The sequence below is a fragment of the Petaurus breviceps genome, unplaced genomic scaffold (assembly GCF_028583685.1).
Source record: "Petaurus breviceps papuanus isolate PSGF00001 unplaced genomic scaffold, PetGlider_PUasm1.0 183, whole genome shotgun sequence".
In the NCBI taxonomy this organism is placed as follows: Eukaryota; Metazoa; Chordata; class Mammalia; order Diprotodontia; family Petauridae; genus Petaurus; species Petaurus breviceps.
This window is the reverse complement of record NW_027185791.1, coordinates 16,033,779-16,051,943: the sequence shown is the minus strand read 5'-3', so window position 1 is coordinate 16,051,943 and position 18,165 is coordinate 16,033,779. Positions and strand designations below refer to the sequence as shown.

General features: G+C 38.2%; 1 protein-coding gene across 3 annotated transcripts in view; it reads right to left on the bottom strand.

The window, feature by feature from the left end:
* Window positions 1-18,165, bottom strand: part of DENND4C (DENN domain containing 4C) — a 135,018-nt gene that overhangs the window by 93,097 nt on the left and 23,756 nt on the right. For all 3 annotated transcript variants that reach the window (XM_069087917.1, XM_069087919.1, XM_069087918.1), the window contains exons 3-5: window positions 8,766-9,018; window positions 7,912-7,981; window positions 5,645-5,814 (exon numbers count right to left, since the gene is read on the bottom strand). In XM_069087917.1, coding sequence (XP_068944018.1) covers window positions 5,645-5,814; window positions 7,912-7,981; window positions 8,766-9,018 — 493 coding nt within the window. The remainder of the gene's footprint in view (window positions 1-5,644; window positions 5,815-7,911; window positions 7,982-8,765; window positions 9,019-18,165) is intronic.

Genomic DNA, 18,165 nt, shown 5'->3' with positions numbered 1-18,165 from the left:
CTGTACCACCTAGCCAACCCATTAAAATAATATTTTTAAAGAAAAATCTTTGAAAAATCAAAATTTCTGATTTTTATGGAACTGTGACAAATAGATGAATTTATATATATTAAATGCTTGCTACGTGCCAAGCATTGTGCACTAAGTACCAACCATACAAAAGCAATCGTAATAAAGTCTTCCCTTTCAAAAAGTTCACATATCTAACTGGGGCAGACAATAAATATATGAGTGTTCAACTTCAGTATGGACAGAAAAGCCTAAAATCTTAGGATTGAGCTTCAGAGCAAATGGAAAGATCCAGAGGTTCAGTGGGCACAGCAGCAAGGCACTGTTCAAGGCTGCCTGTTTCCTGACAACTGTAGAAGTGCTCATGGGGTAGCATCAACCCTATCCAAAGCCCACAGTCCCAGGTGAGGAATGCACCATGAGGGTCAGGCATTATTCACTACAGTTAAATCTCCCCCATTATTAGCCATGGGGCCATCTCCAGTTGTCCCGATCTCTGTCTCACCACTGGACCCAGATGGCTCCAGAAGAGAAAGTAAGGCTGGTTAGCCCTCCGTCATTTAAATACAATTCACTTGCAAGTCATCACCTTCCTGATGTCATTGTCCTCTTCGAGAACAGAAAAATAACAACAAAGCAGCTGCTAGGGGCTGAGTCCTTGATAAAGAATCCTTTCTATATATTCTCATCCTCTGTGACTCCTGTTCATGTATTCCTGTACTCCCTCCCCTGCAGTCAATGCCATGCATTGAGCCCTTCTTCTAGTTCTCTTGACTTATCTTTCCTTTTACTCAAATCCACTTTTTTTCTAGTTGCACATCATTTTGACAAAATTCTTAATGCTATCTCAAGTGCTACTTATGTGACCTGCAATGGAACTGATTAAGTACACATATACAGAAGTAAATGATCCCAGTAATCAAGTGTTTGATAAGTAACAAAGATCCAAGTTTTGGGGGTAAGAACTCAGTATCTGACAAAAATGGAAAAACTGGAAAGCAGTCAGGCAGAAACTAGGCATAGACCAATATCTCAGTTTACCAAGATAAGCTCAAAATGGATACATGATTTAAACATAAAGGTTGATATCATAAGCAAATCAGAGGAGCATGGAAAATTTTTCCTTACAGGTCTACAGATAAGGGAAAAGTTTATGACCAAACAAGAATGAGAGGATCACAGGTAGTAAATCAGATAACTTTGATTACATCAAATTTGAAAGGTTTTTTGCACAAACAAAAATCAGAATGAAAGCAGAAAACTGGGGAAAAAAATTTACAGTATGTTTCTCTGACAAAGGCCTCGTTTCTCAAATACATAGTGAACTGGGCCAAATTTATTTTTCTTGTTTGGTTTTTTTTTTTTTTTTGCTTTTTTTGGAAGGGCAATTGGGGTTAAGTGACTTGCCCAAGGTCACACAGCTAGTTTTTGTGTTAAGTGTCTGAAGCCGGATTTGAACTCAGGTCCTCCTGACTCCAGGGCTGGTACTCTATTCACTGCACCACCTAGCCGCCCCCTCTGAGTCAAATTTATAAAAATAAGGTCCATTCCCCAGTTGATAAATTGTTAAAAGGATATGCATGGTTTTACAAAGAAGAAGTCAAAGCTATCAGTAATTACACGAAAAAATGTTCTACATCACTAATAATCAGAGAAATACAAATTGAAACAACTCTGAGGTACTAACTCATATCCATTATTGGCTAGTATGGCAGGAAAAGGAAAAATGCTGGAGAGGATATATAAGAACAGGTATACTAATGCACTGTTGGCAAAACTGTAAACGGTCCAAGCATTCTGAAGAACAATCTGGAACTATGCCCAAAGGTATGTAAAACCATGCAAAACCATTTGACCAAGCAATATCACTACATCTACATCCCAAAGGGAATGAAGGAAAAGGAAAAAGATGTTTGTGTATGAAAATATTTATAGTAGTTCTTTTTGTTTGTTTGTTTGTTATTTGCTCTTTTGGAGGGGGAAGGCAGGGCAATTGGAGTTAAGTGACTTGCCCAAGGTCACACAACTAGTAAGTGTTAACTGTCTGAGGCCACATTTGAACTCAGGTCCTCCTGACTCCAGGGCCAGTGCTCTATTCACTGTGCCACCTAGCTGCCCCTACAGTACCTCTTTTTGTGGTAGGAAAGAAATGGAAATTGAGGAGATCCCCATAAATTGGTGACTAGCTACACAAGCTATGGTATATGATTGTGATGGAATATTACTGTGCTATAAGAAATGACAAGCAGGATGATTTCAGAAAAACCTGGAAAGATTTACATGAATTGATACATAGTGAAGTGAAAAGAAGCAGAACATTGTACATAAACAAACAGCAATACAGTTTGATGAAGAACTGTGAATGACTTAGCCACTGCTTTTCTCAGCAATACAATGATCCAGGAGAATCCCAAAGGACTAATGATGAAACATACCATCCACCTCCAGAGAAAGAACTGATACTGTTTGAATACAGACTGAAACATGCCATTTTCATTTTCTTTCTTTCTTTTATTAGTCATCTTCTACAAAGTGACTAATATGAAAATATTTTACATAATTGCACTTGTATAACCGCTATCTGATTGTTCACCATTTCAGAGAGGGGAGAGGGGAGGGAGGGATAGAAATTGGAACTAAAAACTTCAAATAAATATATTAATAGAAAAAAAAACTGATGAGCAAGATGGTTTCAGGAAAAGCTGGAAAGACTTATATGAACTGAAGCCAAGTGAAGTGAGCACAATCAGGACACCTTACACAGTAACAGCAATATGGTAAGGATATCAACTGTGAAAGCCTTAGTTACTGTGAACAAGCCACCTCCAAAGAGAAAACAGATAAACTTTTGAGTGTAGGCTGAAGCGTAATTTTTTCCCTTTATTTTTCTTTTTTGCAACATGGCCCACATGGAAATACTCTGCATGGTTTTACATGCGTGATTGATAGCACACTTTCAACGAGTGGGGTGGGGAGAGAATCTGGAACTCAAAAAAATGTGAATGTTTTTTGATATTAAGAAAAAGCCCAAAGATATGAACAATCTATGTAATGAGTAATCCTAATCAACTGCATTCACTCAGTCTGGAAAATACAGACTTTAGTCATCCATTGGGATTTTCCTGTGGAGGTTAACTCTTGAACAAGCATGATCTCTACCTCTTTTGGGTGATTATGCAATGTCCCAGGGCTTGATGCAACTAATAGTGTCATGTGCCAACAGAAATCATCTACAGGGCTGGACATCTTCCAGGAAAGTGGAAAACTCCTCAATAAGGGCATATAATATTATGTCTTCACATTCATATTAAATAAGTCAAAGGATCACAAAAAAGTTCTCTCTGTTGTTACCACTCCTGAGCAATTTTGTACAATTTTAACATACATATGGGAAACACCTTATTAGAGGAATGCCATTGAAGGATAATTTTAACCTGTCTAGAGCCTCCCAATAAGCTGATTGGAATATTCTATACTTTGTATCATGCAGTCAATTATGTGATTGTAAAGATATGGTATACTGTAGAATACTGTCTACATATTACCTTTTTTAAAAACAAATTTTCTTTATTATGAAACTGACAAACATCAACAAGAATGAACATTTCTACGTACAAAGAACAGAAAAAATGAGGACTATATAGGAAACTCTGAATCTCTATTGCATACAGACCATGATAATAAATTTAACACGACAGTAACAATACCATCTAGCTTGCCTTGACACACATCTAAGTGTGTCCCTTATCAATGTCTTTGGGTATTATTCTGTATTTTTAAGAAATTTCGGGGCGGCCAGGTAGCACAGCAAGTAAGAGCACTGGCCCCAGAGTCGGGATAACCAGGGATCAAATCCGGGCTCAGACACTTAGCACCCACCCAGAAACACCTGGCTGTGTAACCTTGAGCAAATTACTTAACCCCAATTGCTTAGGGGTGGCAAGGTGGCTCAGCAAGTAAGAGCACTGGCTCCAGTGTCAGGATGACCTGGGGGATCGAATCCGGGCTCAGATACTTAGCACCACACCCAGAAATAACTGGCCATGTAACCTTGAGCAAGTTACTTAACCCTGATTGCTTAAAAAAAAAAAAAAAAGAGAAATTTCATTGAAACTATTCTTTATTTTCCTCTTTTCTGTGGGGATGAAAGGGAGGTAACAGAAGCAGAGGAGAAGGGCAATGCTATTACAATTGCCTAACTTTCTCCATCATTATCAACCCAAATAAAAGTTTTCATTTGTAAATAATAAAGTATATTAAAGACAAAAATTTGTATGTCTCATTCTGTACCTTTCATAATAAGATCATATAATTAGAGTCAGAAGAGACCTGAAAGGCTGTCTATTCTTGTCCGTGTCTACCTCATTTTGTAGAGGAGAAAAGTCAGGCCCAGAGAGGTTAACCCTATGGGCACACAGTTGGTAAGTTTTGAAGTCAAAACTTGAACCTACACAGCAACGGAGCATCAAAGTAAAACTTTATTGGATTATTACTTATTACATAGTTTTAGAATATGACACTGAACTCTATGGAATTTTCACAGGTAAACAGAAGGAAATTTCACAAGCAGCAGCAAATTTCAATTCTATTTGTGTTCTGTTTAATTTAATTTTCTGCAAATGTTTTAGTCCTGCAAAAGGACAAATACCATCATACAATAATGCTATTGTGAGATATGATACCTCATAACTGTTTTTTGTAAAAACAAGAGAGCATAAATTCTTTTCATGGCACAATCATGTGAAGTGGAAAACTGATTTTGCTTTTTAGCGATACAGTAGCACCATAAACTAGCAAATGTTATTAGAAAATGCAATGATCATTGTATAACTATTAAAACAGCTTCTCTGGAAGTTTCATTACTTTTTATACACTTGATACAAAATTCGTCAGCCTCAAAAGGGACCCAGAGAACAAACCCTATCGCATTTCCTACATTCCTATCTGCCAGATTCAAAAGTCCTCCAAAAATACTAAATATGTCAAACAAAGCAATTCACCTAACATATTCTACTAGATTAACACATTATTTTGCACACAAATTCTCAATATTTCAGACGGTTAAAATTTAAACTCTAAGGTTTCATGTACTTGATAGAAGTTTGTAATTTGTGGTTAAACTTCGAGCTATCTTGCGCCGATGATGATACACTAGATAAGGAGCTACCTTAAAAGAGATAAAGCAGATGTCCTTGGAAGGCCAGTTTCTGCAAAGAACTATGATTGATTTATAAACAGGCATCAATTAGCTATAGTATCGGCCAAAGAAACTCAACAACTAAGTCTCAAAGGGTCTATATAACCCATAAACAAAGATTGAGTATTCAAATTCATTTGGAAAAAAAAAATAACACAGGACCCTGACATAAGTACCTCTATGTAAACGGATGCTTTAAAGTGCTAATCTGGAAAGATCTTTCTTCCTTTTACTCTTGAAATATTTCCTGTGCAATCTTATTTATATTAATAACTTATTGAGCTAAGTCAATCACCATATGGCCAAATTAATACTTATTTTTAAAATCAAGTGCTTTTTCTACATTAATAATGATCAGAAAGAAAATACAAAATAGATCAGTTGAGATCTTGAAAGGAAAACCTTTTTTACAATAAAGATAATTATTTTGATATATACCTTTTCTGCAGAAGAAGCTGTCAGAACAAAAGTTGAAAAAATTGGAAGTGGGTATTTGGTTTGGGGATCCCAGCATTCAATAGTAGCTCCCATAGGAAGGCAGAAGAGAGGTACAGATTGTGAGAGTGGAAAAGATTCATAGTCTTCTTCAGGAAATCTAAAAATTAACCCTTTGGGGGGGAAAGGTATAAAACAAATTTAAATTATTACTACATTAGTAAAGAATACACAATTCAGTTTAGGAAAAGCAGATCTTCTACAACTTTAGACATAGGTATACATATGAAACATCAAAATCAAATACCAAATTAACTTTTAAAAATTAAGAAATCCCTCCAGTGTTCTATTAACCATGAATGAAACATTTAGTAACAGATACCAACTTTTTTGGACACAGTCATTAAAAAAAGGAGTTTGTTTTGCTTAGCTGCATATTTATTACATAGGCCTTGTTTTTCTTTTATGGGGAGAAAAAAAAAAAGGATAAAACAGATTATTAATTTAACTAAAATGAATGCCTTAGATGCATTCACTAAGATATTGGCTCAGGGAACCAATAAATTTTATAATAATACAGTCACATATTATTTCTAAAGGGAAGAATGGTAGGAAATATTTAGAAGGACTTTCTACCTAGTTGAGTAGAAAATATATAGAGGTCCTTCCCTCCCACTTGGGTGGGGAGGATACTGAAAAATTACTCTACCAGAAGCCAGATTAAATAAACACTGCCAGACACTCCTCTAAGTTCATTTGGGAAAACTTCAAACAGAAATGTATAAAAACAAGGGCACCAAACATAGAAGGCTGCAGAGTAGTCGGGAAGGAAAACATCACAACCTGAATAGGGGCCATTTTCTCCTACACTGCTGTTATCACTAGTAACCTTCAGAATATCTAACACAAAATCTCCTCATGAGGCCTGGCATATCTAAAGGCCAAGAGCTAGACAACACCTTGCTACTGACTCACTTAAGTTTTTCCTGGCACTAAAATTTTAAAAAATACAGCACCAAAAGCCTAAGTCTAATATGGTTTTGCTCTTAAGACTTAAACACTTTCACAAAATAGGTTTATGAGGTTAATTTTTAAAATGCAGTTTGTTTTTTAAAGGTGAAAGAAAGCCTAATAATAGTCAAGGTAAAGAGAAAAAAGTTTAAGAATTAAAATAAAAATCACATCAATATGAGCTAATATTAACTGTTACCTGGATAATTTTCTTTTTTTTGCCTTTTGGAGGGCAATTGGGGTTAAGTAACTTGCCCAAGGTTACATGGCTAATATTTTTTGTGTGGGTGTTAAGTGTCTTAAGCCGAATTTGAACTCAGGTCCTCCTGACTCTGGGGCCGGCGTTTTACTCACTGCACCACCTAGCCACCTCTGTATAATTAACGTTTTTCTCAATTATATAAACTGGTTTGATCTTTAATATTATTTTCTAAAAGAATCATGCATACTAGGGGGCAGGTAGGTGGCACAGTGAATAGAGCACCGGCCCGTGGTCAAGTCACTTAACCCCAATTGCCCTCCAAAAACAAAAGCAAAAAAGAATCATGCACACTCAATGATATGGGTACTTCTTTTCACCATATGGTAGTCTGGAATTTATTCTATTTTACAACTGGATTATAACTGCATTTTTCTGTTCTAATCCCATGATGTCAATGGGAAAGAGAAGTTACATTTTGAACATCTTTATAGCCCATGACATTTCACAATGCAATTAATACAGCTGGGAGAGATGTCTTGATTACTTCTTGGTGGAAAAGTTTCTCAGGCCATTATTCCCACTTCAACTCTCCCTTGACCCCTCTCCAATGGTTGGGGTGGTTTATAATGAAAGAAAGAAAGCAAATCTGCTTTTTATGGAAAATAAAAGTATGGCTACAAATCAAAGAAATAAAAAAAATAAATATAAAAAGAAAAGAGTAAAAATATAAGTTGACCTCCAAAATACAGTATGACAATAAATAATTCTCAATTTGCACAATAAGATATATAGATATTTTAATTTAATGAAGTAGGAAAAAAATAAGACTTTAACCACACATTCTTACTATGAAATATCTTATTTAAAATAAACACTTAAGAAAATATTTCATGTACTCTGTAGAGATTTTTTTTAAGCATTATTTCAAATATCAATTTTAAACAAAAAACACAATACAAAAGATAATCTGACAAGGAAACATTCATCTTCTCTTCTATTGAGATATTAACATGTGCCAATAAATATACTAACAGGAGAAAGCTTAAAAATAACTTACCAGCTTTGTATGCTATTGAATTAGAAGCAGGTACAGACTTCTTGTAACACAGATAGACACTGGAACCCCACTATAAAACATAAGTTAAATTTCACAAAAATCAAATAGCAGAAAAGCAAATTCAGAATTTACTAGATGTTCTAGAAATTTTAGTTATGATGTTAGAGGAGCAATTAAAAAAATCATAAGACCACCGAATTTAAAGTAACAACACATGAAGGTGAGAATTCTAACTGGGGGAAAAGGAAGCGGGAAAATGTATGCAAATTCCACTTCCCTCAAAATGAACTAATTTGAGGCTTACAGAAATAAACATATAACCAGAGAGTACCCAAAGAAGAAAACATTAGAGACTGGAGTCACAGATCAAAAAGCTAAGTTTGGAGAATAACATATGAGGAGTCCACCTTGCTCAAGCTGTTCTTGCTAAGTGTTTGGCTGGCTGGCCAGGACTCATAAGAATCCTAGCCTAACTATAAACTGCTGTCTGGGAGCTCTCACTTAAACAACATTCTGATTTTCAAACATGGAGAGAGGGAGGAGTAGAGAAGACTCACTGAAACAACTTTCCTGCCACTTCTTCAAACTCTGCTACCTCTACCCAAATCCACAATTGTCTTTGCCTTCACATAACCCTGGCAATGTAAGGAAATGCCAACGAGTGAAGATACTCACTTTACCCAGAAGGCAGACCCTTTAAATGGGTAACAGTCATAAAGACAAAAAGTTAAAAGCTGAATAGAATATAAAGTAAAATGTGGTAGAGGGGATTTTTTGTACTCCCAAATTTTCCAACACTCTTTCCCCCTTTTGCATAAAAACACAACTTGCAAATCAATCAAATTTTTTCTTACCATTCCACAGTTTAAATTCTTGTCAACCTTGCAAAATGTATGAGGAGGAGTTTCTCCTTTACTAGTTACAATAACACAGATATCTGTTACAGCCAAGGAATTCTGAGGCCGTACTGGAGGAGCCCTTCGATAAGTGATAAAGATTCTTTGTGAATTTGTTGAACTATTGTTGACATTGGCACAGCGACCATAGGGTGTGGCTTGAATCACTTCACAACCTGAAATAAGTCGTTCTTTCCCTTCATATAATACTCTGCAACAGAAACAGAAAGAAAATTATGTTTACCTTTTATTATTTGCCAACATAGAAGGACACGTTGCTTCAGTTTTAACTGAAACTGCAAACTAAAACCAAGTATAAGTGTCTGGAACAATAGAATTTGGGTTAATAAGATCTTAAATGCTAGGAAAGAATTTTAAAAGGTAGTAAAAATGGTTCAAAAGATTAACTCAGAAACATTTTTTAAATTGTATGTTCAACTGAACTCATAATACTAAAGCTGAAAACTCTGCTCCCATAGACATGTCACACACACACACACACACACACACACACACACACACACACACACACACACACCCTTCCCCAGGCTCTACCCTGAATCAGTCCCACATCATCACGTTCTAACTATTAGACATAGCCAAATGGGAGGCATTACAAACATCTCAAGATCAACACCCAAATGAAGTTCATTCTCGTCCCCACCACCCCTCCTGGAGCCACAACTAAACCTAGCTCTCCTCCAAATTTCCTCTCCTTTCCAATATCTCTCATATCTGTCCTTCACATGGCCAACACCTTTATCCACCTCTTCCCTTAAACTACTGAAACAGTCTCTGAAGTGGACGCCAGTTTTCAGCCTCTTCTCCCATATATCTTCCAGACAGCTGCCAACATAATTTTCCTAAAAGAGTTGCTCTCAAGCTTTTTGGAATCAAAATGCAGTTACATTCTAAAAAAAAGTTATTGAAAAGCCTCCATAAAGAGTTTTTATGCCTACTGATATTCATCATATTACAAATTTTAAAAATTTTAGTATTCTTAGAAAAATAGTTTTGACCTCCCATATCCTCTGAGTCACTGAACCACACTTTGAGAACCACTGTCCTCAAGCAAAAGTCAAACAATGTCTCTCTAGCTCAATACCTCTAGTGGCCATCTATTAGCTCAAGGAGAAAAAGACGAGCTGCAGATGTCGGCTCTTCCTCAAAGTCAGCATCAAATCTGCCACCTCTGGTCTCCACAGGGGCTGCCCCTCATGTCGGGGAGACTCCTTTTCTGTAATGCCCTGCTACAATCCCTAGCTTCCTCCTTTAAGGCTGAAGTCAAAAGCCCCCTTTTCCATCAGCTTATCTTAATGTCCTGAAAACATTATGCTCTCCCCTTCCTCAAATCATCATATTTATATTTATCCATTTAATGTTGTCTCTCCCAAGGAAAACCTAAGGTCCCTGAGCAAAGGGCCTTTTTCATTCTGTCTTTGTATGCAGAGTTCCTTACACGTAAAAAAGAATTTAACCATTTGTCAGACAGGATTATAATGCTGGCACCCACTTGTACCCAGTACTCAATAAATTCTAGGTTTACAAAAAGAGGCAAAAGAATGTCGCACCCTTAAGAAGCTCACAGTCTAACAGGGGAGACAACATGAAAACATCAGTGTTCAAAAGAGATATCTACAGGATAAATTGTAAGTAATCTGGATACAAGATGTACTAGAATTAAGAGAAGTTGGGAAAGGCTTCATAGAGAATAAGGGATTTTAGTTGAGTTTAAAGAAGCCAGAGAAGGAAGTAGATTGAACTGGGTTGGGAGATTGCAGAATGTTCCAGACATGGGGAACAGTCAGAAAAAAATACTGGATGCCAAGAGACAGAGAGTCTTGTTCACTGAACAGTCAGGAGGCCAGTGTCCTTGGGTTGAAGAGTTCATCTTGGGGAGTAAGGTGTAAGAAGACTAGGCTATGGGAGGGCTTTGAATGCTAAACAGAACATTTTGTATTTGATCCGGGAGGCGATAGGGAACCACTGGAATTTAACAAATATCAAACCTAGTCAACTGACAAACATTTTGTAAGTGTTTACTTATGAGTCAGACAGTTGATTTCCTCTGTAAAATTTTACATAGGATCCTAACTGTCCTTTTTCTAAATCCTTTAAATCTGCTTTCTCAAAATTTAGGACACAGTGGGAAACTCTACCACAAACTCTTAAAAGGAATGGTTACTTCCCTCAAGATGCCCATCACTTCCACCTCAACAATCAGTTCTTCCTTGTTCATGAGAATAAGATCCAGTAAACAATCAATCTCTTTTTGCTGCTCTGCCTTCTTAAGGATGAAATAACCAGTAAAGTGATTCAGTAAATTATTAGCTACTCACCTTTTGGCAGAGATTTCAAAATAGATATCTGGATTAACACAGAAAAGTATACACATTTCATTGATCAACTAGAAGGGGCTACATGAAAATGAATTATTTACATGCTAATGCTACAGAAAAGAACTAGAAGTAGGTGTCCATGAATTCAGGGATGGCTGCAGAAATCATTTCATATGAATATAATGAAGGGAGGTGACAGAAAGAAGTAAGCAATAAGACAAACATTTTAAGATCCCACAAATGTATAAGTGTGTTCTGCTTAACTGTATTTTTTTTTAACAAGGAAGAGCAATAATGACAATGATTAAAGATAAGAGAGCCAATGACTCATCATAAAAATACGTAGAAAGGAGCAAAAGGAAGTTCAGAATGGAGAAAGACAAGCCGGACTAGAAAGTGCTGCTGCTGTCCTTTGCAATTGGAAATTAACAAAACTTATAAATAGCAAAGACTCGGTTTTGTGTGTGACCCTCTTTCTCTGTTCTTTGTATGTGGAAAAATATGTCTGTTGATATTTGCTAAGATGTGATATTTTTAAAGCAACTTAAGATTCTCAGAAAGATATGCCAGAAATCTGTTCAAAAACTTTATGATCATAAACAACAGGTCATTTCTCCTCATCTCACTCCCCCACCTCAGAAAAAAGGGGTATTTGTTATGCTTGCCAATAGTGTTGATCACTTTCATGGAGGAAATACAACACACAAATCCAAGTTTAAAAAAGATTCTATGGGCATGGTAAAGTCATTCAGATTCTCTTGCTGGGGATGACAATGTCCTAAACACTGCACAGGGTCCTAGAGGAGAACTATAACTATTCAAAATATTCTGGCCTGACCATCCAAACAATAAAGACCGAGTGAAGAATGTCTACTGCTCCAATTATAACATTTAAGGAGAGTGCCCAAGACCAGCCATCTCTCCATTTCCTACCAGGCTGCACTCTGGACTTTTCCACCATACCCCAGAACCCTTTTTATGCTGAAAGATCACTTCAGCCCTAGAACTCACACCTCAGAAGTGCCCTCTGTCCTTGGGGCCCCTCCCTCTAATTGGAGGGCTCCTCTCAAAACTCCCATTTAATGAACAAACTCAGACCAGTCATTTCTTCATTTCCCAAGAGGCTACACTCCTGTGCAGTACCTCCTTCCCACCTCTCTTGGCTTTTTAGTTTCTCTTTATGTGTGATCTTCCCCAAAGGAAAAGACCAGATTCTAGGGCTGACTTTTTTTAAACTTGTATTCCTGGTGCTGAGCACACTGCCTGGCAAATAGCAAGCACTCAGTAAATGCTTATTGAGTGAATGACATACATTTAAGATGGATAACCATAAAGCTTTTCCTTCAGTGTTTTCCTTATCTGAAATAAAACAGTACAAATGATTTGGGGACAAAAAGGATCAAAGCATGGAACAGGAGGAAGAGAGTGAAGTCAGAACTCCTGCACCAAAAGCTTCAAAGGAAAATACAAGCTGGTCACAGGCCATAGAGGACCTTAAGAAGCAGATAAGAGAAGTGGAGGAAAAACTGGGAAGAGAAATGAGAACAATGCAAGAAAATTACGAAATAAGAATCAACAGTCTGACTGAGGAAAATAATACCTTAAAAAACAGACTGACTCAAATGGCAAAGGAGGCTCAAAAAGGCAATGAGGAGAAGAATGCCTTAAAAAGGCGAATTTGCCAGATGGAAAAAGAACCTCAAAAGCTCAATGAGGAGAATCATTGCTTCAGAATTAGATTAGAGCAAATGGAAGCTAATGACTTTATGAGAAATCAAGATACTGTTAAACAGATCCAAACAAATGAAAGAATAGAAGGCAATGTGAAATATCTCATGGGAAAAACCACTGACCTGGAAAAGAGATCCAGGAAAGAGAATTTAAAAATTATTGGACTACCTGAAAGCCATGACCAAAGTAAGAACCTAGAAATCATCCTCCAAGAAGTTCTCAAACAAAACTGCCCTAATGTTTTAGTGCCAGAGGGCAAAATAGAGGTTGAAAGAATCCACCGATCACCTCCTGAAAAAGATCCCCAAAAGAAAACTCCTAGGAATATTATAGCCAGGTTCCAGAATTCCCAGATTAAGGAGAGAATATTACAAGCAGCCAGGAAGAAACAATTTGAATATTGTGGAAACACAATCAGGATAACCCAGGATCTTGGCAGCTTCTACACTGAGGGATCGAAGGGCTTGGAATGTGACATTCCGGAGGTCCAAGGAGCTGGGATGAAAACCAAGAATCACCTACCCAGCAAAACTGAGTATCATGTTTCAGGGGAAAATATGGTCATTCAGTGGAATAGAGGACTTTCAAGCATTCTTGCTGAAAAAACCAGAGTTGAATAGAAAATTTGACATTCAGATACAAGAAGCAAGAGAAGCATGAGAAGGTAAACAGGGAAAAGAAATCATAAGGAACTTATCAAAGTTGAACTATTAACATTCCTACATGGAAAAACAATAATTGTAACTGATGAAACTTTTCTCAGTAGTTGAAGGGATTAGAAATATATGTGTGTGTGTGTCTATATATGAGGGTATATGGGCATATGAATACATATGTGAATGTGTGTATATATGTTTACAGGTATACATAGAAGAGGGCACAGGACCAATTTAACAGGAAGGGATGATACTTAAAAGGTGAAATTAAGAGGTGAGAGGAATATAATGAGAGGAGATGGAGAGAGACAGATTGGGGTAAACTATCTCATACAGAAGAGGCAAGGGAAAATGGTTACAATGGAGGGGAAGAACAGGAATGCAAAAGGGAATGGGTCAACCTTATTCCCATTGAATCTGGCTTGAGGAGGGAGTGAAATACACACTAAATAGGGTATCTCACCCTCCAGGAGAATAGGGGGGAAGGGGATAAGAGGGGGGATGATGGAAGGGAGGGCAGGCTGGGGGGGGAGGGAACTTGGAAGCACCCACTTTTGAAAAGGGATGGGATCAAAGTAGAGAATAGAACAAGTGTGAGGTGGGATAGGAGGGAGGGAAATATAGTCAGTCTTTCACAATATATCTACTATGTTATTGTTTTGCATTAGCCACACATGTACAACCTATACTGAACTGCTTATCTTCCCAGTAAGGGTGGGTAACAAGGAGGAAGGGAATGAATCTGGAATTGAAAGTTTTAAAATCAAATATTCAAATATATATGTATATATGTGTGTATGTGTATGTGTGTATATATATGTATATATATACATTTATATATACTATTATTACATGTAATTGGGAAATAATATATACAGGCACTGAAGCATAGAGATCCACTGGAAAAGTCGAAAGGGGTATGGGAGAAAATATGGGAGAAAGCAGATTGGAGGAGGGGATATCCTGTGGGACTGCTATTTGGGGGGGGTAGGTAGGGGAAAAACGGGGAGAAAATTTCTTACTCAAAATCTGGAGAAAATGAATGATGTAAATCAGAAGTTAATAAAGCATTATAAAAAAAAAAAACAGTACAAAGGAGTCATCAGTTAAACCCAAAGCTCTTTCACTCTTCTCTTTAAGCATCCCCTTACTCTCTGGACTTTCTCCGACATGCACAGCAGCACGGACGCTCACTCTGTGACTGTGCAGCTTCAAATGCTATCTCCTGCTCCTGCCGAACCCCTAGCCTTGGGAGGGAAAAGGAGCTGTCAAACAGGGTCTCATCTGACAGACCATCTAACTGTAGGTGCTTGTTTCCCGCCCAATCTGGGAAGAATGGTACCTCCACCTGAGCATTCTCACACCTGGTTTTTCCTGGTGATGCTGAACCCCTGCAGATAATCATGTAAGCCCCATTCTCCATCCTCCTTAACCCTCCCACCCCAAAGTCCCAACCAAACTCCACCCATTCCCTGCACGGTGCCCTCCAGAACACCTGTCCCACAGGTAAAAAAAAAAAACCCTCCATTTCATTCTAAGTCATTTCCTTTCCCTCTCCTTTCATCTTATGGCCCTCAATGAAACTTTGATGCCCCTGATGACACATGCTCCCTTGCCTCCCTTTGGAGCACACTGACTGAACCTTTACTCATTTGGACAAGGAAGGGAAGTTGGAATAATCTTTGCTCCCTATTGTCGCTTTCAGGTTTTCCTCTATACTCAGTAACCTGTCCTTTGAGGTCTATACTATTTATCTGTACCACTCAATCAAATTCCTGTTGATGTTTGTTAAGAAATAATGTTTCTAAAAGAAATATGATTCTTAGAAAGATATGACAGAGGGGCGGCTAGGTGGCACAGTGAATGGAGCACTGGCCCTGGAGTCAGGAGGACCTGATTTCAAATCCGGCCTCAGACACTTAACACAAAACTAGCTGTGTGACCTTGAGCAAATCACTTAACCCCAATTGCCCTAATTTCCCCCTCCAAAAAACAAAAACAAAAATTTTTTTTTCAAAAAAAAGATGACATAAAAGATATGAGAGACTCCCAGGTGACTCCCCTTCTTTCCTCAGTGAGTTTGGTACGTGGCTTATAATTTTTCTCTCCTCTCAAACTTCTGCCCTCATCCACTGACTCGCCTTCAAACACCCTAACCATTCACTTACTTCCTCCCAGAACTACTCCTCTACCCCACCACAGACACACACACAGATAGTCATATACTTGATCTCATCATCACCCATAAATTAATCACCTCTATTCAAGAATCCCCAAATCCCCTTCTCTCACCACAAGCTCTCCCTCTCTGCCTTCTCTTGCCAAGCCTTACTTTTTCAGACACACTGTGACCATCTCCCCTGCACTAGCCACTCTCTCCTCTTTTTCCCACCTTGACCCCTTGGTAAACAAATTCAACTCTACACTACCTGCCTCTCTTGAATCCCTTTATCATTTTGTTGACTATGCCCTGCCAAGCTTCAGACTTGGATCACTCCTATGATTTGCTACCTTAGCTCTTACATACATGCTGCTAGATGGAGGTAGAAAAAAACCACACAACTATGCTGACTACAAATTTGTTACACAATCTCACCTGGGCCCCCACTGTCATTAGGGTAACCCTTCTATACCTCCTTTATCAATTCACTGTCTCTTCTCCAGAAAGGACCTTTCAAACCTTTTCCTCCCTCCTCAAATCTCTAATGGATCTCCCTCCTCCCACCGTCTCAGCCGAGAACCTTTTCTCCTATTTTACAGAAAAAACTGAAGTTGTTTCTTCCCTCTTCCTCAACTCCTCCCTTTTCTCTCCTCTCACTTCTTGACCCCCCTTAGAATCTCCAACTTCACCATCCCACTCTTTCCACAGTTACCAGTAATCTCTTAGTTGCCAAATCCAATGGTCTTTCCTCAAACCTCACTCTTCTTAAATTCTCTGCAGCCTCTTTTCCCTACTACTTTTTTTCTCTCTGGGTTTTCAGGATATTACTCTCTCCTGGCTCTCCTATGCATCTGACCCTTCCTTCTCTGTCTACTTTGCTGGATCCTCTCAGTCAAGCATTCTAAGGATAACCTCAGGGTTTTCTATGCTGGGTCCTCTTCTCTTCTACCTCTAAATGACTTCACATGGTGATCTGATCAGCTCCCAAGGATTTAAGTGCCATTGCTATAGTGATGACTCTCAAATCTACCTGTTGTTCAGTCATGTTCTGACTGCTTCTGACCTTGTGGACCACAGCATGCCAGGTCCTTCTATCCTCCACTACTGCCCAAAATCTGTCCAGGTTTATGTTCCTTGCTTCAATAACACTTTCTATCCATCTCATCCTCTGCCAACCCCTTTTTCCTTTTGCCTTCAATCTTTTCCAATAACAGTCTTTTCCACTGAGTCCTGAATTCTCATTATCTAGTCAAAATATTTAAGCTTTAACATGTCCTTCCAATGAACAGTCTGAATTAATTCTAATTTGATCTCCTTACTATCCAAGGGGCTCTCTAAAGTCTTCTCCAACACTACAATTCAAAAGCATCAATTCTGCAGCACTCGGCTTTCCTTACAATCCAACTCTCACATTGCTATTGGAAAAAACCACAGCTTTGCCTATACAGACCTTTGTTGGCAAGGTGATGTCTTTGCTTTTTAGTATGCTGTCCAGATTTGCCACAGCTTTCCTTCCAAGGAATGTCTTTTAATTTCATGGCTATAGTCACCATCTGCAGTGATCTTTGAGCCCAAGAACACAAAATCTGAGACTTCCATTTCTTTTCCCTCTATTATATATAAATTGGTTTTTTTGATGTTAAGTTTTAAGCCAACTTTTATCCTCTCTTCTTTCACCCTCATCAAGAGGGTTCTTAATTCCCCTTCACTTTATACCATCAGAGTGGTATCATCTGCACATCTGAGATCGTTGATATTTCTCCTGGCAAGCTTAATTCTGGCTTTTGACTCATCCAGCCGGGCATTTCGCATGATATACTCTGCAGAGAAGTGACATAAATAAGGTGACAATGTACAGCCTCCTCGGACTCCTTTTCAGATCTTAAACTAATCAGCTGTTCCATGTTTGGTTCTGTTGCCTCTTGCCCTGAATAAGGTTCCTCAGGAGACAAGAAAAATGACCGGGTACTCCCATCTCTTTGACAACTTGCCATTTTGTTGGGATCCACACAATGATCCTGCCCTAACCTTCCCTTTGATTGGTGTGCAATATCTTATTCTAAGTGCTTTTCAGACATCTCAAACTGGATCTTCAGTAGGTATCTTAAATTCACCATGGCCCAAACTGAAGTCATCTTTCCTCCCAAGCCCTCTTCCCTTCCAAATTTTCCTATTACTGTAGAGGGCAACGCCATGCTCCCAGTCCCCCAGACTTGCAACCTACATGTCATCCTCAACTCCTCACTCTCTCACACCCTCCCATATATAATCTGTAGAGAACAAGACCATTCCTTGTCCCCCAGCCTCGCAAACTCCATGTCATCTTTGACTCCTTTTCACACAAAGATTGACAGATCTAAATAACTGGAGAAATATTGATGGTTCATGGATCGGCTGAGCCAATATAATAAAGATGACAATTCTATCTCAATTGATTTACTTATTCAGCGTCATACAAATCAGACTACAAA